The sequence below is a fragment of the Aphis gossypii genome, chromosome 2 (assembly GCF_020184175.1).
Source record: "Aphis gossypii isolate Hap1 chromosome 2, ASM2018417v2, whole genome shotgun sequence".
In the NCBI taxonomy this organism is placed as follows: domain Eukaryota; kingdom Metazoa; phylum Arthropoda; class Insecta; order Hemiptera; family Aphididae; genus Aphis; species Aphis gossypii.
In genome coordinates, this window is record NC_065531.1 from 64,412,633 (window position 1) to 64,439,276 (window position 26,644).

At 23.3% G+C, this 26,644-nt stretch overlaps 3 protein-coding genes across 6 annotated transcripts; 2 read left to right on the forward strand and 1 right to left on the reverse strand.

Moving 5' to 3' along the window:
• Nucleotides 1-555: 555 nt before the first annotated feature.
• On the reverse strand, nt 556-25,321 carry LOC114119096 (oxysterol-binding protein-related protein 9). Of its 2 annotated transcripts, XM_027980562.2 has the most exons (17): nt 24,998-25,315; nt 10,434-10,655; nt 8,110-8,205; nt 7,955-8,029; nt 7,377-7,427; nt 7,234-7,309; nt 7,022-7,096; nt 6,178-6,316; nt 4,301-4,476; nt 4,199-4,228; nt 3,961-4,114; nt 3,534-3,838; nt 3,147-3,321; nt 2,861-3,080; nt 1,691-1,812; nt 1,331-1,436; nt 556-1,179 (listed from the first exon to the last, which is right to left on the reverse strand). In XM_027980562.2, exons 1-17 carry the CDS (start codon nt 25,094-25,096, stop codon nt 1,093-1,095), a joined length of 2,208 nt encoding a protein of 735 aa, XP_027836363.1. In that variant the 5' UTR covers nt 25,097-25,315; the 3' UTR covers nt 556-1,092. The 2 variants fall into 2 exon arrangements, with proteins under 2 accessions (XP_027836363.1, XP_027836365.1); XM_027980564.2 differs by lacking the exons at nt 556-1,179; nt 1,331-1,436 and having other exon boundaries at nt 1,687-1,812; nt 24,998-25,321.
• On the forward strand, nt 11,590-14,973 carry LOC114119097 (elongation of very long chain fatty acids protein-like). The gene is made up of 7 exons (XM_027980565.2): nt 11,590-11,890; nt 11,948-12,138; nt 12,263-12,331; nt 12,405-12,461; nt 12,570-12,675; nt 13,984-14,123; nt 14,398-14,973. The coding sequence occupies exons 1-7, from the start codon at nt 11,842-11,844 to the stop codon at nt 14,623-14,625; spliced, it is 840 nt and encodes a 279-aa protein (XP_027836366.1). The 5' UTR covers nt 11,590-11,841; the 3' UTR covers nt 14,626-14,973.
• On the forward strand, nt 18,398-24,242 carry LOC114119098 (elongation of very long chain fatty acids protein AAEL008004-like). 3 transcript variants are annotated; one of them, XM_050199937.1, is made up of 7 exons: nt 18,398-18,563; nt 21,072-21,261; nt 21,374-21,452; nt 22,845-22,901; nt 23,643-23,748; nt 23,832-23,971; nt 24,044-24,242. In XM_050199937.1, the coding sequence occupies exons 1-7, from the start codon at nt 18,506-18,508 to the stop codon at nt 24,209-24,211; spliced, it is 798 nt and encodes a 265-aa protein (XP_050055894.1). In that variant the 5' UTR covers nt 18,398-18,505; the 3' UTR covers nt 24,212-24,242. The 3 variants fall into 3 exon arrangements, with proteins under 3 accessions (XP_050055894.1, XP_050055895.1, XP_050055896.1); XM_050199938.1 differs by lacking the exon at nt 18,398-18,563 and adding an exon at nt 20,946-20,985; XM_050199939.1 differs by lacking the exon at nt 18,398-18,563 and adding an exon at nt 20,981-20,999.
• Nucleotides 25,322-26,644: the final 1,323 nt, after the last annotated feature.

Consider the following 26,644-nt stretch of genomic DNA (forward strand, 5'->3'; position numbering starts at 1 on the left):
TTTCTTACTTTAAATGGAACATCAGGTTAAAGTATATATCGCTACAAAAATAGGTCATAGTTCTATAAGTATAGAACTATCGCTATATAAAAATGTGTTATCTACACGGAAATGAAAAGTTAACACAATCCTAAAATGTTAGTCATCAATGTAAGACAGTAATGCACTGCTTGTATAACCCTGTACTGGTTGTCTCATATAAATAAAATCATTTGTATATAATAATATATTATAAATAATAGTGTATTTATAAGCACAAGATTGATTAAAGCCTAATATACTTAACATTTTAAATAATAATTTTAAACAAAAAATTATCTATTCAAAATTAATATTATATGATCAACAAATTAAGTAAAAAAGGAAGAACTAAATTTATCATAGAAAAATGTACATGATAATATTTTTATAACTATATTTCTTTGAATTAAAATATTTGATTTAAGGCTACATATTAAACTCAATTATTTTTTAGTAATAAATAATAATGTAGTTTTATTTTTTTTCATAGTTTAATATAACATAAGTTAGAACAAATAACCAAGTCAATCACAATTTGTAATGAGATAAGTAATAAATATTATATTGTTCTCTCATCTGATATTAGTGTATAAATAATTAATGTTTAACACTTACATTCAATTTTAATTTACAATATAATATTAGGTTTTTATATTTTTTAAATGAACAAATTATTATAATAATATCAACAAAATCAGTACCAAAACTTAATAATCTAAAAGTAAGCTAGTAAATTGTATATGTGACTGATTCACATACAAAGTGAATACAAATAATAACTCTGGTAACAACAATAATGACATAATTTTCTATAAGATATATATATATATATATACATAAAACACTACGATAATTTTCTTTTGATTGTAACAAAATTGTGACTATCCACCATTTTTCTTTAAGTCACCGAATAAAAATATATTGGGAATAAAAATATAGATATTGATATTGCGCCAAAACATCTTTAAATATATAAATAAAAATATTTTAAATACTTAGATGATGAATATACATTAAACATGTATATTTATACATAATTAGGATTTTCTTTTAATTTAAGTTATTGGGTTGTCATGATGGCATTGATTCAAATGTCACGCCTAATTGTTTTTCTAGTGGAAATTTGTACTCCCAATTTTCTCCATTTTGCACAAACCACTAAAAACAAAAATAGTTAATTAAAATGTATAATATATATATTTTAAATATTATGTACAAAAATGATAGTATTAATAAAGAATCTTTGCTAAAATTTAATGAAATAAAAAATGTATTATTTAAAATAAATATTATTATAAGTTTTATTTACTTTTGGAATCCAAACTTCGTTATTTTCTTTTCGAATTTCAGCTTCATTTCTTTGTTTTTGTTCGATTTCAGCTTTAGCTTGACTAGCTTGATCTACATTATCAACTCTAAAAATAAATAGTAATAAAACAGTTTGTTAGATAACACATGTTAAATCTATTATATTTGACAAGAATAGTGAGTTATTATTATTTATCTACTATTCAATTTTATTTAACTTAAATTTTATTGAATAAGTGTCAGAATTATAGGTGACTTTTATATGTGTTAAAAAATATAGTTTTAAATTTCTAAGAAAAAGGTATTTTCTGGAAAAAATATAACAGTAAAATTGTTTCAAAAAATAATAAAAATCACTTACTTGAGTCCTAGTGTAACTTTTTTCCAAATGTATCTAGATTCATTAGTATCTTGTTCAGCAACTTTACGAACTCTCTTTTTAATTACTTCAATTGCTTTAGTGTCAACAAACATTTCAGTTCTCTAAAAATATAATCAATTAATAGAAGTAAAGATCACTAGGATCATAGGTTTTAAATCTAATGGAATATTTAAATTTCATAATAACATTACTCACATAATTTTAAGCTAAGTGTACTAAAATGTACAATACAATTTTTTAAAACTAATTATTTAGTTATATAGTGGGGCAACTTAAATACTTGATACCTGTGGTCAAATTTAATATATGGCCTGATTCTGCTCATAAATTACAACATCACAAAAAATCAATGGTAAATGCCAAATACCGACTCAAAAATATGGGCTTGCTCATTGATCTTAATGTATTATAGTTAATAAATTTTTCATTTACAAATTATATAAATAATTGACAATTCCCCTGGGTGGTTAGTACAGTGCTCCTAGTGGAGCAGGTATCGGAATAATCAGTATTTCACAGCGATAACAAGAGTGTTGCTAGCACACAGCTATTGTATGCTATGTCTATAAATGTTACAATCAAGATAAACATAGATAAGTATAACAGAAATAGATGAAATTTTTGTCATTCATTATGTTTTTAAACACATAATATATTATTGATGACAAAAATTAATTTTATATTTTTACTAAATATCTTAATATTCTTAAGCATGCCTGGAAAATTAGCCACTGCAAAAAATCTGACTCATTACTTTTTATGTTAAAATAGAATTTATTATTTTAAATGCATTAGATTTGGGGTCAAAAGTAGATGAAAAAACTGGACTACTAAAAATATTTAATTTTAATATTGGGTTAACACTTAAAGATTAATTTTTTAGATTCTTTTATCTTGGATAAAAAGGATTTTTTTTTATTATTTGTCTTTGTGTGGATCGGTAATAATAAGCTAAATACTCAGCACATATTTTATATTTATTTATTTTTAGGAAATACATATATATGTATATATAAATCATCTTAACTAGCTTCTAAAGTTCTAAACAATCTATCAACTCCTGCATTTTAAGTATAATATCTATTTTAAACTTATCTTATATATTTAATATTTATTAGCAGTAAACATTAGTAACAAAATAATACTTACACCATCAGCCCATTTAGCTTCCATAGAACCATTCCATTCACCAGAAATAGTTAAAAAAGCTTTTTTTGTCTTAGGTCCAAATACTTCAGCAGTAATGCGGTGTTTCTTTCCACCATAGAATGGTTTAGTATGGAATTCTATTGCACAGTGATAACCTGTTTGTGGACATGTAATAGTTACAGATCCACCTAACTCAATCCATGGTACAGTTAATATCGATCTAAAAAAAAAAAAAAAAACAAAATTTAAATAAAATGTTCATTAATTTTAAAAGGATTATAAGTACCTGCCATAACCACTTGGGAATGTTGAAATGTATTCTTCTTTATGTTTTAGTAATCTTACAATCCCTTGTCCCACATGGTGAACAGCAACAGATAAGCCAAGAAATTTAGATTTAGTCCAAACACTTGCACAAAGAGTTACTTTTTTTTTCTTGTGCTCAGCATAAAATGCAGATACTAAAAAATATACAAACATAAAATAAATACCTATTGGTGATATATTTTGTACATACATCATACTCAATGAGAATAATATTAATTTAAAAAATAATATGAAACAGATTCTGTGAAAAATCATAGATTTAAAAAAGGAAAAATTGAAGAATATGTCTTGTATACATACAAACTACAAACATTAATGCACATTATATACATTTATTTGAACTTACTAGGAGGATGATGAGAAACTTGTTCTGCGAGGAATATCAATTGATCAGGATCAGTCCAAGGTAAAGGGTTTTCTTCTTGATTAAGCGCAGCTGCTTCTGAATTATTTTGAGCTGTAATATCATTTGACAATTTTGACTCTCCTGTAGTAACTCCAGGTACATCCCAATGACAACGAAATACTTCACCAAGGATTGGATTATAGGGTTTTTTCGCAACAGCAGAATTCCGACCAGCATGATATGAAGATAAATACCAACGTACTATTTGAACCATTCTTTCTTCAGGTGTTTCCAAGTCATTTGCTCTATACACAATACATTCAGCATAAATAATAACAAAACATACAAAAATATAAATTTAATCATAATAAATATATTAAACACACTAAAAAAATTAAAATTTAAGAAAGAAAAAAGAAACACTTACTTAAGAAATAAATCTGGATGGGCTAAATAATCAGCATACATTTCTAATAATGAACGCTTTTCTAATATGAATGTTGGTAGAGCAACTTTTGTTAAATCCATACCTATTTTAACTTGAGATATGAGATGAGTAACAACCGAACCCTGCATAGTTACTGAAACAAAATATACCTATGTAAATATATTATACTACACATATATAAATATTATAAGTTTTAAAATCAATTGTTTTTTCTTACCATCAGATTCATCTTGATCTTCGTAAATAGCTTTAAAACAATAAAAATGCAATTAAAAAAAAAAATAAAAAACTTAAATAAAATAAAATGTTATTCTAGTACCATCATAATTTATAGAGCCATCTGAATAAGTAGGTACAATTATATTGTCTTTGCTATCCTTTTTTTTTGACATATTTGCAATGTTCCGATCAGTAGAATCTATAGATATTTGATTTAAATCTGAAGATCCAGATTGAGTCAAATTTCCAGTATTTTCTAGAGCTGGTTCATTTCCACTATAAGAAAAATAGAAAAATAAACATTTACAAACTTAAGATTATATTATGAGTAGTAAAAATATAATATAAATAAATATTTTATACTATGATAACAGATTAAATTTAATGTGTATTGTAAAATTTAATTTTTAGCAAAGTATCTACAAACATTTCAATACTTTTAAATAAATTATAGGAAATGTAAATAAACAGTTTAATTATTAGTTTACCTACTTAAATTTAAAAAATAATTTAAATATTATATTTTATGGAAATTTATAATTGATAAAACTAATTAGGTAATGAATGAGTTTCTATTAATCTATTTACTTGAAATAAAATGCAAACATTACAATTTATCACTAGAGATATACAATTATTGAAATAATATCAAATTATTGTATAGTAATTGTTTGAAAAACATTAAAAATACACTCAATATTAATACCTAATGTCTAAATACTTAACATTTATCTATTAGTAGGTACCTATACTATTGAGTAAACATGAGTGTTGCATAATTATTTACATATTAGATTTGGGATTTTAATTTAAAAAAAAAATAAATATAGTAGCTAATAAATTACTACCCATTAGTCTATAAAACTTAACATTAAAATTTAAAAATTAAGTTTAATTATGTATAATAAAAATATTTATAGTTACTTGATGAAATGGGAAAATTAATTTTTATTAAGGAAAATTTTTTATGCAATAACGGACATGGATGGAAATGAATAATAAAATGAAACACAAATAATAACACTATCATAAATATAACAGGTAGGTGATTTATATCATATTTATCTAAATTAGGTATATAAATTTATTTACTCATTAAAAAAAAAAAAGAAATTTGCAATTATTAAATAAATTAAAATATATAAACTGATATGAAAGTATGAACTTTAATAAGCTGAAAACTTTTATCTTAAGTAAATGAAGCTACAAATTTTTTTGCATGTATAATTATCATTAGTGTTTGGAAGATTTATATCAGTTTCATTAAAATTGCAATTTGGTAATTAGGTAAAATTTTAACCTTTGGCTTTGGCCCATGTTGGCAGTTATTACTGATTCTGGATTCCCGGGTGAGGTATTAGCCCAATTCCAAAGACGGGAAATCATTTGTAGTTTGTACAGCAGCTAATATTAATATTACTAAATGCGACAAATATTCTAAAAATCACTGGTACAGTAATACATATTTATCGAAATTGAATATTAGTTAAGAAATTAAAATCACCAGACACCAATCGCTGTTTAAAACATACTAGATAAACTATAGATAATAATATAATTGATATTAATTTAAGATAAAACAATAAACGAAAGGCCAGTAGCGATCGATTAACAAAACAATTTGTGTATAAAATGAAATACGAATACAATAATAATTACACGAACTGCGAAGTGCGAAAGTACGAAGACGGATGATTACGTTGTGATAATAGTTCAAGGCCGAAATACAATATAATCAGCTGATCTTGTGACGTTCAGCACCCTGACCAGGGTACAGAATGGATTACCAGATAAAGATCATGGAAGGAATTTTAATTTTAATTCTATTTTTAATTACCCATAAATCGAATAATTTTTTTCCGAAACTTTGTTTCAATGATTACAACAATTAGCCCAAATAAAGGAACAAGTAAATATTATTATATTACCTATACTAAATTTGCATTAACGCGAAAAATTAAATTATTTAACACTTACCCGACAAGTATTCGGTTCTTGTACTTCCGTCGCATTGCAGGCACTGGTTCAGTTTGACTAGGTTTCGACCATTCTTCTTCATCTTCATAAGCATCGTAAAAATCATCTTCAGACGAAGAATAAGAAACATCTGGAATATCTTTTAACACAAAAATTTTATTTTTTGACAATTTAAAAATATATTCACGCACAGCGCCAGATAGGTATGGTATAACCGGTATAGGCCTAACGAGTCTTAGGATTTTTCACATTTGATTAGAGTTTTAACTACTATACAGTAGATACTTCGGTTTAATAATTCGTTTCAATTATATTTTCTACTAAACTTTAATATTTCTTTCGAAGTTATGAAAAAATTAATTTAAGATCGTAAATATAATTGCTTATGCGTAAATATATAATTTATAAAATTATATAGATTCTATATTTTTAAAAGTTTATTGTTTTTACTTATTATTTGCATTAAATTTTCGGATGAAGCATTTTAAGATTTTTAAAAAAACAATTTAGGATAATTTTAGATTTTTATCCATTAATTTAATTGTATTTAAAAGTTACCTATACTTTTTAATAATAATATTACTAAAGAACATTTTTGGGTTGTTTTAAGGGTACACAAGTAATTTACTTTCTTTTTTGAATGACTTTTAGTATTTGTCATTTGATAGTAAAATGTGAAAATGTAAACGACTATTTACCTAATATTTTGTTAAAAGAATAAATAAGTAATGGGTATTATTACTATTACTGTTAAAATAATCATTCTGTATACGCATCACAGTGAGGTTACAAACTGACAGTGCGTTAACTTAAAACGTTGTTATTATAGTTAATAGTTTATTACCATTATCCATTGGTTGAGAGTCTCTTCTTGGACGTTCTTCACATTCAGCTCCATATTCTATACTACCTGTGTCTCCTAAAATAAGTTTTATAAATTACTATTATTAATAATACAAAACTTTTAAAAAGTTAAAATGTAAAAAAAATTAAATATTAAATATACATAGATACAAATGCAAATAATATATATTTTTTATTTTTAATTATATCTACCTTCTAAACTAGGGAAATCATAATCTGTGGAAACAGATGTTGTTCTATATGATCCATTAACAGGGAATGCGGTATTCTGAAGATAAATAATTAATAACTATTATTATTTATTAATGTTGTTAAAAATTAATTAAAAATATTACCTTAGCTATTTGTAACATCACAATTGAATGCTTTACTTGGTCCATTAGTTTCTAAAAAAAACAATTTCATAATAATCAAAATACAAATAAAATATAAATAAATATGTTTGGACAGCACATAGATTCCATATAGATACGAACATTTCACGAAATGGTGAAGTTCTTTTTAACTTCATGGGAATAATTTTAAAAAACAGTTATGTTTAATAAATGATTTTGAGAGACGTTTGGGTTTTTTCATGTCTTCATGAATTTAAGTTTTTAAATGCTCACAAAAATTATCTTTAAAGTGAAATAAAAAAAAACCTCGTACAGAAATGCTAACTTTTAAATACTGTGTATAAATTATGTACATAAAATAAAGTTTAAAACTAGTGGTTAGCTAATTTGTTAATGTATTTTGTTTACATAATAATCGATCATTTGGATGACCATACGTGAGTAGTGCTTTCCATATCTTATATATAACATATTAACATATGAATCAATACATTATGTATAAATATGTAATATGTATTTAAGAGTCCTTTAAAATTTAATTAAATAATAAAATGTTAATACAAAAAATATATATTTACATTAGTTTCTGAAATAATACATTCACAATGTGCTTTGTCTTCTTCACACATTGAATTCATTTTTACTTCTAAATTCTGGAAAATAATATATTTATATACTTATATAATATAATATTATTGTTATAAGTATCTATTTATATTTAAAATAGTCGAACCTTAGTTTGTTCAATAAGAAGCTGTAAATAAGCATCAGCTTCTCCTAATTTCTTATCAAAACTTTCCAAAGTAGGTACGACAGCATCATTATTAACCTAACAAAAATAAAATCCATTGTTACATAATTTATATTATTTCTATATTTATGTTTTATTTAATCTGTAATATGAAAATAAGAATTCAATTAATATTTAATCACAATACCTTTATTCTTACGGTTGGTTTAAACATATTTAAACATCCACCCATCATTCCTACGTCTATATATTGAATAAGCAATACGCGCACATACATTTAATTTAGTGGTTTACTGTTTTTAATGTAGATTTTACTTCAAACACACACGGACTAAGGGTTTTGCTGTACATTTATGAACAGACTATTCCATTTGCTTAGTTAAAAAAAATCAATATACACTAGAGCTAAATGGTTCAAATTTCCGTTGGAAGACTGTGTACATCATAAAATAATACCGACGCAATTAAGGTCAGAATTGGATTAGTGCAACCAGTGTTGAACGTATACAGTACATACTACCTATATGGCTGTTTATAAACCAACTACTACACTTGTAATTTAATAATATACACCCTCTTTTGAAAAATATGTTTTCTTACTACCGGGTTGACAATAAATTAAAGGTTTCTCTTTCATAATACACATCTATTATGTAGCATGCAAGTTCTTTTTTTTGTTTAAAAAAGTTGTTTTCTAGTTTCTCAATGTATTATGGGTAGATATTTTACTTATTTTTTTCTGAGTTATTCCAAATAATCCTCTTTTTTATTTTATTTATTTTTTTTTTTTTTTTATGAAAGAGGAGGATTCACAGTATATTTTGATGTAACAGTTTTTCGTTTATGCTCATGAAGTTTCACCTTTTTTTAAGAGAGAGTTATATCAAACAATTTTGGGAATCAGTTCTATATCAATAATATACGTCTTCAAAGTCAATTATTAAAGAGAAAATATGCGTCGTTAGTGTTATTTTAAGTGAGAAAAACCTGAACACTTATAGGTTTATGTGCTAAAATATAAAATTTTGAATATGTTTTACTGACTTATAGCGAGGTTTTAAAATAACTAGAAATTTTTAAATATTGTCAAGTAGTTAAATTATACAGTAAATAATTGAAATATGTAAATACATGTTTTTAATCATTCGGGCGAAGCTGGTAATTTTACATCTAGTTATACATACTTGAATAGTCAAGACTAGATATCATATATTATATTAAAATTCAGCTAAACGATGTTTATTTTTTTAAATTCCACAAAAAACATAAATTGTCTATCAATACACAGTTTATATTTTATCATGAATCAGAAATGTATTAATTACCATTTAATTAACCTAACAATAAGGTTAATAATGTGAATAAAATAAAACAATTAAAAAAAACTATTTCATCATATTTATATTTAATACGTACAAAAGACGAACAATATATTTATTATTGCAACATTCGTATTGTAAAATGTTCATATTGTTAAACTTCGTCTTATAATATAAACTAATATATTTATGCATACATATTGTAAGCCAACAATTTCAGTAATTGAAGCTAAAATAAATAAACATAAGTACTAGGTGATTCTTTTAATACTAATTATTCGAAAAATATTTTTTTATTTTGGATATAGTTTTTTTTACACAATTTAAAGATGTTATAAAACAACTATTTTTTTTAAGTTATTTAAATTTTTAATAACCTAACAGGATGCATTTTCATTTCATATTCTAAGACAGTATATTTTTTTGAGAAGTTAGATATTGTACAATTATTGATTTCATATACGAATAGTTCATTAATTAAAATTGTTTAGAAAGTTGGTTTACCTAAGTTTCGATGAAGGGGTACTTTAAATAACTAGGAACTTACGTTATCTTATAAACTCTAATGAATCTAATAAACATAGTTTATTAATAGTTATTATTAACCAACGGTATGTCGGTAAGCTATTTTACCTCAATTTAATTTTGAAAATTTCGTCATAAAATTTAACAAAGTAACAATTATGAAATGTTTAAAAAATAAATAAAGTAAAATAAGTAATAAAAATTTGATTGCTTTAATTTAAGTCTTAAAATGTTGAATTTTATTCGATTATTTAATTTTATTAACACAAATTGTACACAAAAGTACAAGTTTAAACGTAATAGCATATTACTAATAGGCATTGAATTTCGTTAGAAATTATTAGTAAATAATGAACACTTTGTTTTGTAATTTTATAACTAGGAAAACAAAATTGTTATTGCTTGAAATGTTTACTATACAAATCATACATTTAAGGTATTTTATTTAAATACATTAATTACCTGTATTTGATTAACTCGATATCCATACAACTGTTTTTGTATGGTATCTTCTAAAGCACGTATCCAAAGCTCTCGGTCCGCACGAGTCCTTGCTTGAAAATGGAATGTTTTACCATCTACTGTTACAGTAAATGTAAGATTATCTTCATCATCAATACCAATCATAGCTCCTTTCAAACGAACACAACCACGGCGTACACCACGTACCATTTTTTCCCGAGACTAAAATAAAAATTCATTGTTTAAAAATAAATGACTTTATACAAGTGTATTTTTGTGTGAATATTAATTTTAACTAAGGAACAAAAAAAAAAAAAAAATAATAAAATAAAATAGTTAATACAATAAAATAGTTTGTTTAAAGTGTATACAAGTAGAATGGAGTTTTAACTGTATACGCATGATAGAATTGATAAAAAGATTTCTGCACCCACTCATTTCACAACTTCCAAAAAATTTCAAATGTTAAAAAATTTATAGATATCTACACAAATCGCATTTTGAAACTAAGTATGAAAAATGTAATAAATAATGTTCCACTTATAACTAATTAATCATATTATATTTTTACAATTTTTACTCAGTACTCTTAAAGGTACTACAATCAAACATATACCTAAATTATTATAGAAGCAACGAAACCAAAAGTCAATCTTTTATCAACACTTTCAATACATCACTCAATTAAATACTTATTAATAAATATTATTAAATGGATTAAATAACATTGTTATATTTAAAAGTTTTTAATAAGACACTATCAAAATATAATTGAATTATGACAGTTTAGTAATTAGTATAATTATTTGTCCAGTTAATAATCATAAGCCAAATTCTATAATTATTTTATTTATAAGTTTGAAACCATCATGTTCAAAAATTTTATTTGTCTATTTGTATGATAAATAATAAAATACAACTATTTCAACATATTACATATTCTATTTTATAGGTAATAAAATATAAATGAAACCTAAATAGGTATATTTAGTCTATTCTTAGTAAAATATTAGATTATATGGTTTTTTCTTACTGGAATACCCTGTTTAAAGTTATCATATTGAGGTCTTTGACCTTAGATTTATGAATTTATGAATCGTTGATGAGCAGGAAATAATGTCTTCTTGAACCATGAATAGTATTGCATATATTAAAAGCATTTCCACAGACCTTTTATCAGAACCGTAAAGATGACATTACATTGCTCAATGATAGAATATGATCGACGGCAAGTTAATAAATAGTTGAATTTTTTTAAATTTAAACATAGTAACGCCGAGTTCTTTTTGAAACTTATATATTTTTATAATTCATTGGACGCAATTTATAAATAAATATAACCAACATTTATGGGTGTTCTTTAAATTTATTAATTATTAATCTTTTTTTAAAAAATATTATAATAAAAATGGTAATTATGACGTGGTTTGAAATCCTTGATGGGCAGATTAACCCTGGTAAGAATTTTTACATTATTAACTTATGAAAATGATTATTCAATTTACACTTTTTAGACTGGAGAACTAAAGATTGGCCAATGATGTCGACAACTGCAATCCCTGTATTATTAGCTGTAATATATATTATTTTTGTCAAATTTGTTGGTCCAAACTACATGGCAAATAAAAAGCCCTACACACTTAGAACAGCATTAGCTATCTACAATACAGGGCAAATATTGGCTTGTATATATCTTACTGTGGAGGTGATTTTTAATTTTTTTTTAATTTTAATTTTTAATTTATAATTTAACTTGTTTTATTATCTTATCGAAAATTTTTTAAATTATTATTCATTATAAAATAAGATATTTATGTTTTATTTTATAGTATTTCAAAACAAAACCAAAAATGGGGTGTGATCCTTTAGATGTCTCAGATGATCCAACCGCATTATACGTAATTAATAAAATTTATTTGCATAAAAAAACCTACTTAATCATTAATATATTATATACATTTTACTTTTTAGGCAGCAAAACTAGTATGGTGGACGACAATTTTAAAATTATCTGAATTCATTGAAACTGTAAGATTATTTACTATAATATATTGTACTTTTTTTTATAAATACCACGATTTTTATGAGATTAAATCATTTCTAACTAAATAATTGAATTTTTTTTACTTATTACAGGTTTTCTTTGTACTTCGAAAAAAACAAAATCAAGTTTCTGCACTCCACATATACCATCACATAACAACTTTTTTTTTAATATGGATTGCTTCAAGAATAAATCCAGGTAATCGCAATATGTTTTTAATATCTTTCTATAGTTAATAGTTATTATAACTTATTAACTTATCAAATTTCCATATACATTCAAAATAAATATACAATAATACTATTATAGGAATATATGATAAAATATTTTAAATATGTCGGTTTTAAAATTTAAAATAATAAACTGCATATTGGCATTTAACTATATGAAAATTATTCTTAAAAAATGGTTCTGTAAAAAAAGTAAATTTTTGGGAAGTTAGATAAGTTCTGGATTTGATTATTTTGAGCACTACACTAGTTGATTACCGAATATTTTTTAGTAATTTCTACTTGGTGTAGTATCTAGGTGTTACATCATTTGAGCGGCAGTACCCAAATTGAGTCTAACGAAAATTAATTTTGGGTTCTGGGAAAAAACTGACTATAAAACAATTAATTATTGAGTACTCCTTAAAGGTGTTGGCTGTTTCTACAAAAACATTTACCTTCTCATTTATGTCTTTACTGTAATATAATAAAGAACACAGACTTAGGACTGTCTAAAATATTGTTATAAACGTAGGCAGAAATTAAATATAAAATATTGTTCTTCATTATGAAAGTTGGGGTTTAATTAGGAAGAATGATTTTACTCGAGACACAACTCAGACAATTTTAAATTTTTTTAATTGATTTGATCATAGATAATTGGATGAAATGTTGACACATGTAAATTTGACGCATTTTTTTTTTAAATACATTATGACTTACAATGTAAATGTACAACATTAGAAATTTCCTATTGAATTTGTGTTATCTTTATTAATATTCATTTCGACTGATGTTTAAAATGAGTCTACGCAATTTTGTCACAATCCAAAATTATCACAACTATGAAACGGCATATAATCATAAAAATTTGGAACTAACTAGTATATTACTAAAACAAATCAAGGACTCAACTATGTTTATCTAAAAAAAAATAGGCCTAATTATTTTTTTTTATAATTTGTTTTAGTTAGATTTTAAAATTTTAGTTTTGGGGCCAATTTATATGCACTCGATATTTCAAGTTGTTTAATCCTTCAGTCCTCTTAAATCAATTTTTGCTATTTTTTTACATACCTAGATGAAATTTATGAATTCTGAATAATCGAATTATTCAAAATCAAAATGTTGAGTTGCAATTATTTCTTGATTTGAAAATGTACAGTTGTGTTAAAATAATATTTATTATTATGAATGTACCTAAATAAGTAGTCATATAAAAAATATAAAAGTGTGTAGCAATTTTTAAACTTTCAATTGTAATTCTTTTAATACATTTTATAAATAATTTTTTTAGGCGGTATTGTACGGATACCTGTTATGTTAAACAACATGGTGCACATGGTTATGTATTCATATTACTTATTATCATCAATGGGTCCAGGAATACAAAATAAAATTAACAGTTACAAAAAGTACATTACTATCATACAAATGGTAAATACATTGTTTAAATATTACGTATTAAAATATTTTAAATTAGACTTTTAAAATCAGTAACAGATTTTAACAAGAACATATTTTACTAAAACACGAGTTTTAATGTTCTTGTAACGGTTGAATAGCCGACAATTTTTTTTGTCGTTCGAGTTTGTTTCAATATATGTGCATAAAACTAACATTGATATACATAAATCATTAGCATATTTTATGTTACTACTTGCACGCAGTCATACATATACTTAAAGTTGACCCTTGTTTTTTTTTCTAGGTACAATTTTGTATCTTGATCGTTAATTCGATATTTTATTTGACTCCTGGCTGCCAAGTACCTAATATTTACGGATTGGTTTTTATACCTAATGTGTTTATTGTATTTTATATGTTTTACGATTTTTATAGAAAATCATATACAAAAAAACCTATAGATAATCGCAATAGTACAAAAATTAACAATAATAATAATAACAACAATAATAAGATTAAAGGAAAGCTTTAAACATGATTATTTATAACATAGTTGATTAGAAATAATTGTTTATATTTAATATACGTAGTTGAGAGGCATTTTATTATAAAACCTATACGTTTTACATGCTATAACTATTCTTTAATAAGTTCAATTAAATGATTTTAAATGTATAACTTTAAAAAGATCTATAACTATTATTTAACAATTTATGTATCATCATCATTATTTATTATCGCTATTTTCTACAATATATATAGTTTAATAATTTAGATATAATTTATGTATTTTATAAATTATTTATAAGTATAATGAACACATAGATACATTTATTCAAATAATAAATTCATTAAACACACTAAGTAAAATTCAATATCATTTTTTTAAATAATACCTATTAGATTTAATTATTTATATACTAGGGGTTATTATAATGAAACTAAAGAGGTTTGTATGATAATAATTTAATATAAATATGTTTACTGTTTATAAATAATATTATTTTTATTATTATTATTATTTTTTTTTTTGGTGTGGCCGACAATTTTGATTTAAAATATAGTCATTGAAATTTAAAACTTAAACCTTATTTAAAAGTTAATAAACCTTACTAAACATGTTCGTTCAGTAAACATTTGTATATTTTAAATTGAAACTTAAATGTGATTTTAATTGTAAAACTAAACTATTTATATACATTAATAATTTAAAACTATAGACGATTCTTATAGGGTTCATTTGTAATAAATAGTTAACTATAACTATTCCATTATTACTTTTATTATTATTCTGTTTTCTGTATCATATTATGCATGTATTAATTTAAGTTAGTTATTAAAATATTTTAAGTTACACTTTGAGTTATTATATTTGCTGTATATAATTTTAATTTTAGTTATAATAAATATTATACGCCTATACCTTATATGTTTAAATGTGGAATGTTCTAAATCTATAATGAAAAAGATTTATTAAGATAAATCTACTGGTTAAGTTCAGCAAAAACATTTATATAAATCACACTATTAAGTATATTGATATTACTCAACTTTGACAAAAATTGTAACAACTTTTTGTCAAACATGGATGATATACATATATAGGCGAAGTGGGAATTTACTCAAAAATTAAGAGAGGGGATATACCTATGGCTGTATAGTGGGTGATTCATTTAACGTAAGATACTCAATTAAATAACTATTAGTTTTTAAAAATAATTTCTATTATTTTTAATCGTTATTATTTTTTAAAAATTCTAAGAAAATGTTTTGAAGTACTTCGATATAGGTACTTATACTTCTAAATACTTCGTCCTAACTCCTAATATACAGAACTCATTGAAATTTAACATTAATTTTGAATGGGTAATTTTTTGTTTAAAATGTTAATTATATTAGACTATAACCGATTGTGTGCTGATAACTTCTCTATTATTTATATAGGTAATGCTGTAATATATTATTCAACACAAATTATTATTTTTATATTAAACAATCATTTAAAGGTTATGCAAGTAGTATGCTATAAACTTATAAACATGATTAGGATTATGTCAACTTTTCCTGTAACCTCACCAGTCAATGACCACCTTTTTTAATTTCCATTTAAGTAACACAGTTGTAGATAGTAATCGTCTATGTTGATAGATCTTATGACCTATGTTTATAGCGACGTATACCGGAAACCGATGTTACATTTAAAGTAAGACACCCAATATTAACAAACTATTTACGTTTTTAAAATTTCATATAGTAAAAATAACATATATCTAAATATAATATACATATTTATCAACATTTTTAAATTTTTTTCACTTTTTTATGACGATATTTATTTTATATATTCTTTATTGCAAAGCAAAATAGAAGTACTTAGATACATACAAATCAAGTTTTGAGCGTGTAATTTAAGAGTTAATACTGGTATTACTTTATAAGTTATTATATGAGTGATATATGGGTACCCATAAAAAGTTGGTCCAATAATCTAAGTTTTGAAGTTTGAATACTATTATAACTATACTTATCTTATAGATAACCGTTATGCTTACAACTAATAAACTACTTGAACGAAATATGATTTTTATAAATCCAATTTCTTCGAGTATTTTGCTTCGGGATATGAAATTAAAATTAAACATTGCTATTAAAAAATAGAAATAAAATAATTATTTTCAAATACATTGTTTTTTGAAATAACAAATGTTTTGTGTGAAATAGATCACTCCTAACTACCAACTATACAAATTAACATATTTAATATTACATTTAAATAGAAAAATAAAGGTTTGATCTGTTTAAAATCATAATGTATACATGATATTATTACATATGAATGTATTAGAATTACAGATAATATTTTAAACACGAAAATCGTAACCAAAAATAAATTTACAATATACCTATCCATTATAAAAAATAAAAATTGATTGTTAAAACAAAAATAATTATCCGTTTTTATTTATCAAATAAAATAAATCAAAAATATTTTTACAATTCAACACATGTTTAAATTTGAAGTACAAGTGAAATATTATTTTGATTTATTTCTATAAATTATAATAAAACATATATTAAATAAAGAGATTCTTTTAAAGATTAACGCTTATTTTTCTCAAAAAGTATTAACGAATATTATTTTTTACAAAACTTGAAATTATTAAAACACGACATTATTGTCATTCTTATCATTCGGATAAACTTTATTTTATAGCCTAAAGAAAAATATTTTCTGAGAAATTCAATAAATAAAAATCAAATTTTAAACTTGTTAATAAATTATAAAATAATTATAATTAAATGATTAAAATTAAAATGAGAGATCTCTAATAAGTTTGTCAACTAATAGGCTCATTTAAACTTAAAACATTAAATATTATTATTTTAATTATCAATTTTCATATATTAAAATAATCATCACATAAACACCCGGATTAAGAATATGAATCTAAAATTGTATGCTGTCATTTAAAATGTGATAAACTAAAAAATATAATATGTCGCAATATAAATAGTAACTAATAATTAAAAGTAAAATAAGTAATAAGTATATATCCTTTTTTAAATCAAAAAGTTATATAAGTTTACAAGTTTTAAATCACCTTGTATATTGAGGCTGACATTTTAATGATACAGTAATTAATATACGTTTCAAGTATGTATTAAAATTTTTAAAATTATTGAAAATGTTGTCGAATAACAATATTTAAGCTTTAAAAATTTAAAATACGCCTAATGAGTTTTTTAACTGTATGAACAGTATGTTATTTTCATATTTAAATAAAAATTAATTGAAAACTTTTTTTCAAATGAGTATATTATTATAAAAGGTAAAATAAAAATATATATAGTATAAAATAAAATAAAATATATATTATATACAGTTATACTGTGTGTGTGTATATGTGCGAATAAAAAAAAAAAAAAAAAAAAAAAAAGGTATTTTTATCATAATTTAATCGCAAATAATAAGTCAAATTAATAACATAATTTACATAAAAATATTATGCTCTTTTCGTAGTAAAGTAATTGTTAATAAAATCATTGTTATTATTGTTTGACAGATTATAATAATTATTATTGTACGGTAACCTATGTTGTGTTCAATAACTCCAGTGGACAAGGAAATTACGCAAAGATATAATGTACCTATATATATATATATATATATATATATATATGTACATTAGAAAAATTATTGTATTAACTTATATGCTAATTAAATTAAAAGTAAGTAGGCGGGGGACATAAAGTATGTCTACTTAAATAAAAAATATTCATTATACTTATAAGCACATGTCGCGTAGGTGGCGACACTCTAGTTTAATTATACGGTTGGGAATTAATGTTATAGGGTAGTTTAATAACTATATTTTTATTTTTATTTAATAGTTTAATAGATTTGTAAGTTGATGGAGGTGACGAAAGAATTTTTTGAAAAGCTAGATGCTTTTGTTGATCAATATGGAGGTACGTAATATTTTAAATAAGTTTAATACATGAAAAAAAATAATAACTTTTACAACACGCAATTGTAAAAATAATTTATGGTTTGTTAATTTTATTACAATTAGAATTACTATAGAATTGATGTTGCTACTAACACCACGTAGTAAACTACTTAAATATGTATTAGTTATAACTTAAAATTCCTATTATGATGTATTAAATATTAATTCAACTCGAAAAATTTGGTAAAGAAACTTTTTTTAGATAGGTACCTATTTACTTCATAATATAAAAAATCCGATAGATATATAAATAAATATATAAATAACATACAATAAATTTATGTATATTTAAAACGTATATAAGGTTTTTATAAATATACATTGACAACAATATCTTTTTTTCAAAAACATTGTTTTGTATTAACCTTATAAATCTAGAACATCATCATAAACAAACAAGACGTGTATTCTTGACCTTATCACTATTTTTATCTTATAAATAATAACTGTAAAAGAGCAAATAATGCTAAGAGATCTCGGTTTACAATACAATTTTTAACTTTTAAGTATTTTTTGATTTACTTTAACTAAAAAAAAATGAATTTACATTTTCGTCACTTCGTGTTAGTTAAAATTTGAGATAGCCACTATTTGCAGAGCTAATTAGTTAATTAATTAAATATTTAAAAAATAGTGGAAATAAGTAGTTAGGTATTTGAATAAATAGTTATAACTTATAAGTATCTATAATTAAGAATATGAAGTTGGCAGATAGACACGCGCGAGGACGATATATTAATTATTAATAGGTATATATTACACAATGAGATTACTTGTAATTTTATTTTCTAGTTATTCAAATTTCTTAATATCACTGTTAACGAAATGAATTATTTTTCACAATCTATTTTATATTTTTTAATTTTTATTATATTAATATGATAATGTACTATAAAATTGTTACTGTAAAGTAACTTATTAGTTATTTCTCATGTAACTTTGAGCCAACACTACTCTTATCACATATTCATATACACTTTTTGTACATTTGTATGTTTTACAGATTTATGTAAAAATATATTGTAACAATATAGGGAAAATATATATTTATGAAGTATTTTCTATTATAATTTTCTGTTTGAGTGGAGTATATTAAATAATTACAAACTATTCATCACACCAGCCAGTGGAGTCCCGAAATAGGCTTTTTTATTGAGCCAATTGCTCTAAGTCCAAAATGAGTGAATGAGTAGGTGGGTACCCGGCAATGGATAAGTTAAAAAAAAAATTTAATTAGAAACTTTTGGTTCATGGGTAGTTAAGTGGTAGTTTGCCTCAGGTCAGAAAATTTTTCTGGTACCTAACCTAACCTAACCTAACGAGGGTCGTTTGGTAGAGGAATCACGAATTTAAAACTATATACCTGGCACTTGTACGTTAATGTTTAGAATTTAGGTAATTTGCATCTAGTATATATAGTATATAGTACTTATTACCAACATTATACGATCGATAAAATAAGATTATTGTTAAGGAAATATTCATATTTTTTATATTAAGGAAGGTTTAAATTACAAAGGTTTAGGAATCATTGTATTGTACAATACACATAAAGTCATAAACTTATATCTATATTATTAACGTGGACAATATTTCTTTATTTTAATGATACATTAATACTAAATCACTCACTTCATATACATAATATGTAAATATAACCAAACACCAATGTCAATAATACTTAAAAACTAAATATCTATATTATTATTAAAATGATTAATACAGAAAATATATAATATGAATACACATATTCACAATTGAGTAGGTTTATAATTTAAAAAATTACTTTTGTTTTTAAAAAATAATCAATCAATATCTCAATATTTGGTGAAATAATGTTATCAATTGTATAAATTTATATGTAGTTAAATCAGGGGTTTCTTAATTTTTTCTTAAAATTTTATTTTTATAATATTCCGAGTGTGCCTCAACATAAATATAACTAATTTTATTGCATAGTGCGTCTAATTGAATTATCACTACTCAAAATATATCACGAGGTGAATTTCAATTAACACCTACAAATGTATATTTTCAATATTTTCCCATTGGTGTACTATAATCACGTAATATAAATAGAAAACAATACAAATTATAATGGTGCAAAACGTTATCCAATTTATTGTAAATATAAATATTTAATTAAAATTATTTATATAAATATTGGGATCTCTTAAGTGCGTTTATAGGTTGTTATCAATATAAGTATGTATAAGTATAGAAACAGTTAGATTAAAAAAATATGTATTAGCAATACTATTGCGGAAGCTCTTGAACTTTAAAAAGGTATAATTTCGTTAATAACTCACACTTAAACACGCCTATTTAACAACTAGTTGTAATTATTTATCAAATCATGATGTTTGAAAGAAAAAAAAGATGTATAAAAGAATGCGTATTAGTACCTATATACAAAATAAAATAAACTTCTATTGTATAGCAAATAATATGAAATCTTTTTTTTCAGATCCTAGAACTAATGAATGGCCTATGGTTCAAGGAATCACAACCACATTAGCATGTGCTTCGGTGTATTTATATGTTGTGTTATACTTAGGGCCAAAATTTATGGAAAATAGAAAACCTTTTCACTTACTACCAATAATAAAAGTGTATAACTTAGTTCAGTTAGTAGCATGCATCTTAATTTTTTATATGGAAAGTATTATTCTAAATAATTTTTATTCATTGTAATATGTACGATTGTACTAAAGTATAAATTATGTGTACGTATAAAACAATTAATATTGTTTACGATTTACATATTTAGATTTTGATTTCTGGATGGACGACTAAATATACCCTTGGATGTGAACCTGTGGACTCCAATGCACCTCATTCGATTCGAGTAAGGAAAAGAATATAATAATACTTGTAACTTCTATACTTGAAATGAACAATATACTTACGCATAATATAACAAAACTAATTAACGTAAATTTGAAAGAAAAAAATTATTTTAAATTATTTTATATTAGACCATAAAGTTAACTGAATAATCATTGATTTTAGGCTTATGCTAATGCCTAACACATTCATAAAAGTTTCATGATTTCTGAAATATTTCTAACTATCAAGTTATTTGTAGTAACTTAGGAATAAAATAAATACATTAAAAATAAGCTCATATGATTAAAACCTTTACTATTTCAAAACGGTTTAGGTTTGGGGCAGAACGACGAATTATTTATTTTATAAAAATGTAAGTATATTTTTTTATTTTGTGTATGTCATCACCTTAGGGAGCATTGAGGACTAAAAATGTTTAGATTTGGAAGGGAGGTTTTATGACAAAATCGATATTTTTAATTTTTGGTAATTCAAAAGAAATTTCCACCAAATGCATATTCACTATTCAAGTATAATTTTCTATTGACTCTTTTTAAGCTATTTATAGATATTTCAAAGTTTTTCTATAAATATCCATAAAAATAATGTTTTTTGCTAGGACAAAATGCTTAGACAATAGACATTTAATATAAAGCCCAAATAAATAGTTCATACTAAAACCAAAAATCTAAAATCTTTATAAGTACATTTTTTTTTTGATACCATATATTTCAACTCCAAATATGGACAAATTAATAAAGAATAACGATTTTGGTTATTTTTTGTAGCTCAAAGAATTTATTTTGACTTGAAACTATTAGTTTAAAACCATACAATGAATAAAATATTAATAGTAAAATAAATCATAACAATAGCAATATAAATACATCATAAAATATACAAAGTACCAATATTGGCTGGCAGACCATTTTGGCTCAGAATCGCTTTTCGTAAGCAATGAGTTGTCTTTGGATTCAAATTTAATTTATACATTACAATGAGTTACTCAATGATAAGGTATACTTGACATCTACTGTACAGCAGAGCGGTTACTTACTTTCTCACTTTTTTTAAATTAAAGTGGATAAATTTATTTAATTTTAGATTTAATAATAACACTTACATTGCAATATTGATCTTAGCCACAATAAATAGTATTCATTTTTTTAAAGCTATATTTTTTTTTTTATCTAATAATGTAAAAATATAATTTTAAAGAATATTTCTTAGAACTGCAAGTCTTATGAATTTTGAATTGGAATATCTAGAATACTAAATTATGATGTAGAGCATTTTAAAGTAGTTAACAAAATATAAAATAAACAAAATGTTTGAACTAATGTTTAACTGAATAATAATAAAAAAAAAAGTGATGATACAATTATTGGTTTTTTTTTTTTTTTTTTTTTAGTTAGCTAAACTATTTTGGTGGACATACATGTTAAAATTGGTCGAATTTGCTGAAACTGTAAGTATTATTTAAAAAAGTAAAAAAAAAAATAATGAATTTTTAGTATAATAATTTTTGACAGTCAATTTCTACTAAGGAATACGCATTTCATATAAATTGTTAGGTTATAAGTAGACTTATTAGTTTATTATGTATAGATTACCTAATTTTCTTATTATGTTTGTCTGTTATAATATTTATTATCATAATGTAATTTGAAATTTGATACTTCTTGAATTACAGGGACAAGAAACATTTTAAATTTTTTATGAAATTAATTTAATTTGTTTTTATTACCTATATATATATTATACATATACTATATAAAATATAAACTTAAGTGGACATTTTAATAGTCAGCATCAATTTGAACATATATAATTTTATTAAGTAATTTAATATTATATAACATTAAGCTATTAAGGTGGCTATTAAAAATAATGAAATTTCCTTAAACTTATAAAATAGGTAGTAGGTAATAGGACCAGATGATCGTCAAGTATAATGTTCCACATATTATTTATTTTTAATGTCTATAGGCTAGTTAAGTAACTTAAGAGTCACTAATAGGTGGCTTTTTACTTACAACCCAATAATACTTTATTGTCTTATATCACATATACTACTTGTATACATGTTTTTATAAAGTTTTTATAGGTATTTTCTTATAAAAAACAAAAACTGTAGGTTGTATTTAATAAATAATAGATTTATTTATGATGAATAATAGGTAATATATTTAAAATTGTTTAATTTTAGGCATTTTTCATACTACGTAAAAAGACAAAACAAGTTTCTGGACTTCATGTTTATCATCATGCGTCTACGTTTATTTTAGCTTGGGCTGCAGTTAAATTCTTCCCAGGTAAAAAAACAATAACTAAGCAAGTTTAGTTTAAAAATTATTGATGAATTTTAATTATTTTACTAACTAACTATTTATTATAGGTGGTATGGCTTCTTTCCCAATTTTAGTGAATTCTGTAGTACATATTATTATGTATGCTTACTATCAACTTTCATCTATGGGACCAAAATATCATCAATTCACTTTGAAGTATAAAAAATATGTGACAATTATTCAATTGGTAATTATTTAGAAAAAAAAATTATAATCGGATGTCTTTTATTCTGATGATTTTATATTTTATTATTTATAGATTCAGTTTGGTATTCTTGTACTACATACACTACAAGTTTTGTCATCAAGTTGTTCCATGCCTAATGCATACCTATATGGAATGCTACCAGATATCATTGTTTTGTTTTATTTATTTTACAAATTTTACAAAAATACATACATGACAAAAAAAAAAAATGTAGCTTAAATCGCCAGAAAATAAATAAATAATTATCTTATCATTTGTATAATATGCATATAAAAATTTAGAAAAATTATATCAAATAAAAATGAGTAAGCATATAAAAATGCTAAGAAAAATATTATAACATTATATTGTACCTATTATTATTTATTTTACTTGAATATTATTATTTAATTATTATTATGAAAAAGAAAACCTAATATTTGTATTATTTTTCTGTTTATACAACACAACTTTAAACTACTATTAACACATAATATAATGAATTTTATAAGATAGATTGTTGGGTTTAATGAAATTTTTTTATTTTAATTAGGTAGGTATCTATAAAAATTTAACTACTTATTTTTTGTCACAATCTTAAGTACAAAACAATTATAAAATAATTTTTGCAACTGAAGTGAAAAGTAATTTTATTTCATATTGACCATATTCAATTAGTTAAATATTAATTCCTTTTTTTATGTTTAGGTAGTAAACTATTATAGATACTCTCAATAAAATTGGTATTCTTGTATTACATACCACATACACTAGTTTTGTCATCAAGTTGTTTCATACCTAATGCTTTGAAGAAATTAAAGTAAAAAAAAAAGATGTTAAAAATAAAAAATGTGTAGATCATTATAGATAAAAAATACATTTTACCTAGTATTAATAAGATTATTTGTAACCTATATAATAATTGTCTACATAAAATAATTTTTATTTCTATTCTAAATTTCATGTTAAGATGATGATTAGGTAAGTCTGCACAAATTATAAATTATTTGTTACTTTTATGCTTACCGTATAATATGATAGTGTTCCTGAAATGTCGTCAAGTACACACCAGCGATACTGCCATCCTTTAACAACATTTGTCCATTTGCTCAACGTACCTTCCATTCTAGTTCAATTATTGAAAATAATTAAAACCATAAATACTAGTAACTAATGGAATTTTTTATTGTTCAAATCTAGCTTCATTAGGTATATCTAAATAAAAAATATTATATTGTTTATCAAAATACTATTAAAACTTCTTAAATAATTTAAAAAAATATACATTTAAGAAAAATATGTACTATTATAAATTTTAGTTGTAATAATAATAATCTATAATGGTATGTATTTTAAATAAAAACATAAAACTAAAAAAATATGTATATATTGCACTGAATGCTGATAACACTACTTATCTACTGCCTGTAGGCTGTAGCCTCAGCAAAATAGAAGTTGCTAGAAAGTTTAAGACACGTCCAGTGTGACCAATGCGACAGTTAAAAAACACTTAATATCCAACAATTGAAAATGAAATGTCTGACGACAAAAAACAAGTTTGAAGCTATACATATAACATATTACGTAATATTAGTTTCTTAACTCCTAGTTTTGTAACGTTTTTTTACTCATAATATGTATGGTAAATAATTTATAAAAGAATTAATTTGCCTTTATGTATAAAGCCATATTATTCGAACATCAAACCAATTCCAGTCAAATAACGGTAAAAAATAATGCTATTAGGTAAGTAACAACAAGAACAAAATAATAATTGCCATAATAGATATTAGGTACCTATAGGTAAAGTCGTATAGATAATCATAATTAATAATATGCCAAATGTTAATAACCATTGTTATATAGAATTTATTACCAGCTTACTTTACGACTATAGAACTAATAAAACGTAAATCGTAATAGGTATACCTACATTTATTATTGTGTAGTCCGTCGTAGGCATAATTTCATAAACGTCCTGAGAATTTAAAATCGTCAGTCTGATAATCATAATTTAAATGTATAAAACATTTATTGTTAGAATTGATTTATAGGTAGGTATTATTCTGAAATATCAAATTATGGGGTGGGTTAGGTTAGGTTAGCTTTTTATTTAATAAATAAAAAAATATAATTAACTCATGATACTTCCTAATAATTATTAAGATGTAAAAATGTGTAATCGTATCTATAGATGTAGGTAGTGGCTGACGGCTATAACCTATCAGGCTATAGAAAAATATTATAAAATCGGCTCAAAAGAAAGAAATGAAATATTAATAGCCAATAGGAATACCCTATTTTGATTAAACTTCAAAAAGATACCTATATGGTATTTGAAAAATTAAATACGTGTAGTAGGTACCTATGTTATATATTATATATTTGTACAGTGGCGTAGTTATGGGACAAAAAAATCTTTTATATTGATTAAAACAAAATAAAAATGACGTTTAGTTTCATTAATAACTTGTAATTTGTATCATAAATATATATTAAGCTCCTACCCCCCAAAAAAATCGTATCTTCGCCACTGTATTTGTATATCATAATTTCATACTAAGTATTTATATTTAAAATTAAAAATTTTAATCAATAATCATGTGAAGGTTGCTGTGATGCTAATTAAAAGTCTTACAGAAGTATTCATATTAAATGTATGTTACATAGTGA

Excerpts from the sequence above, each read along its gene's own strand:
- LOC114119097 (XM_027980565.2), top strand. The coding sequence starts at position 11,842 with ATGGTAATTATGACGTGGTTTGAAATCCTTGATGGGCAGATTAACCCT. Across the intron at positions 12,332-12,404 it reads ATGATCCAACCGCATTATAC|GCAGCAAAACTAGTATGGTG; the intron begins GTAATTAATAAA and ends TTTACTTTTTAG. Across the intron at positions 12,676-13,983 it reads TGCTTCAAGAATAAATCCAG|GCGGTATTGTACGGATACCT; the intron begins GTAATCGCAATA and ends TAATTTTTTTAG.
- LOC114119098 (XM_050199937.1), top strand. The coding sequence starts at position 18,506 with ATGGAGGTGACGAAAGAATTTTTTGAAAAGCTAGATGCTTTTGTTGAT. Across the intron at positions 18,564-21,071 it reads TTTTGTTGATCAATATGGAG|ATCCTAGAACTAATGAATGG; the intron begins GTACGTAATATT and ends CTTTTTTTTCAG. Across the intron at positions 21,262-21,373 it reads TGCATCTTAATTTTTTATAT|GATTTTGATTTCTGGATGGA; the intron begins GGAAAGTATTAT and ends TTTACATATTTA.
- LOC114119096 (XM_027980562.2), bottom strand. The coding sequence starts at position 25,096 with ATGGAAGGTACGTTGAGCAAATGGACAAATGTTGTTAAAGGATGGCAG. Across the intron at positions 3,081-3,146 it reads TTCCCAAGTGGTTATGGCAG|ATCGATATTAACTGTACCAT; the intron begins GTACTTATAATC and ends TTTTTTTTTTAG. Across the intron at positions 1,813-2,860 it reads AAGCTAAATGGGCTGATGGT|AGAACTGAAATGTTTGTTGA; the intron begins GTAAGTATTATT and ends TTATATTTTTAG.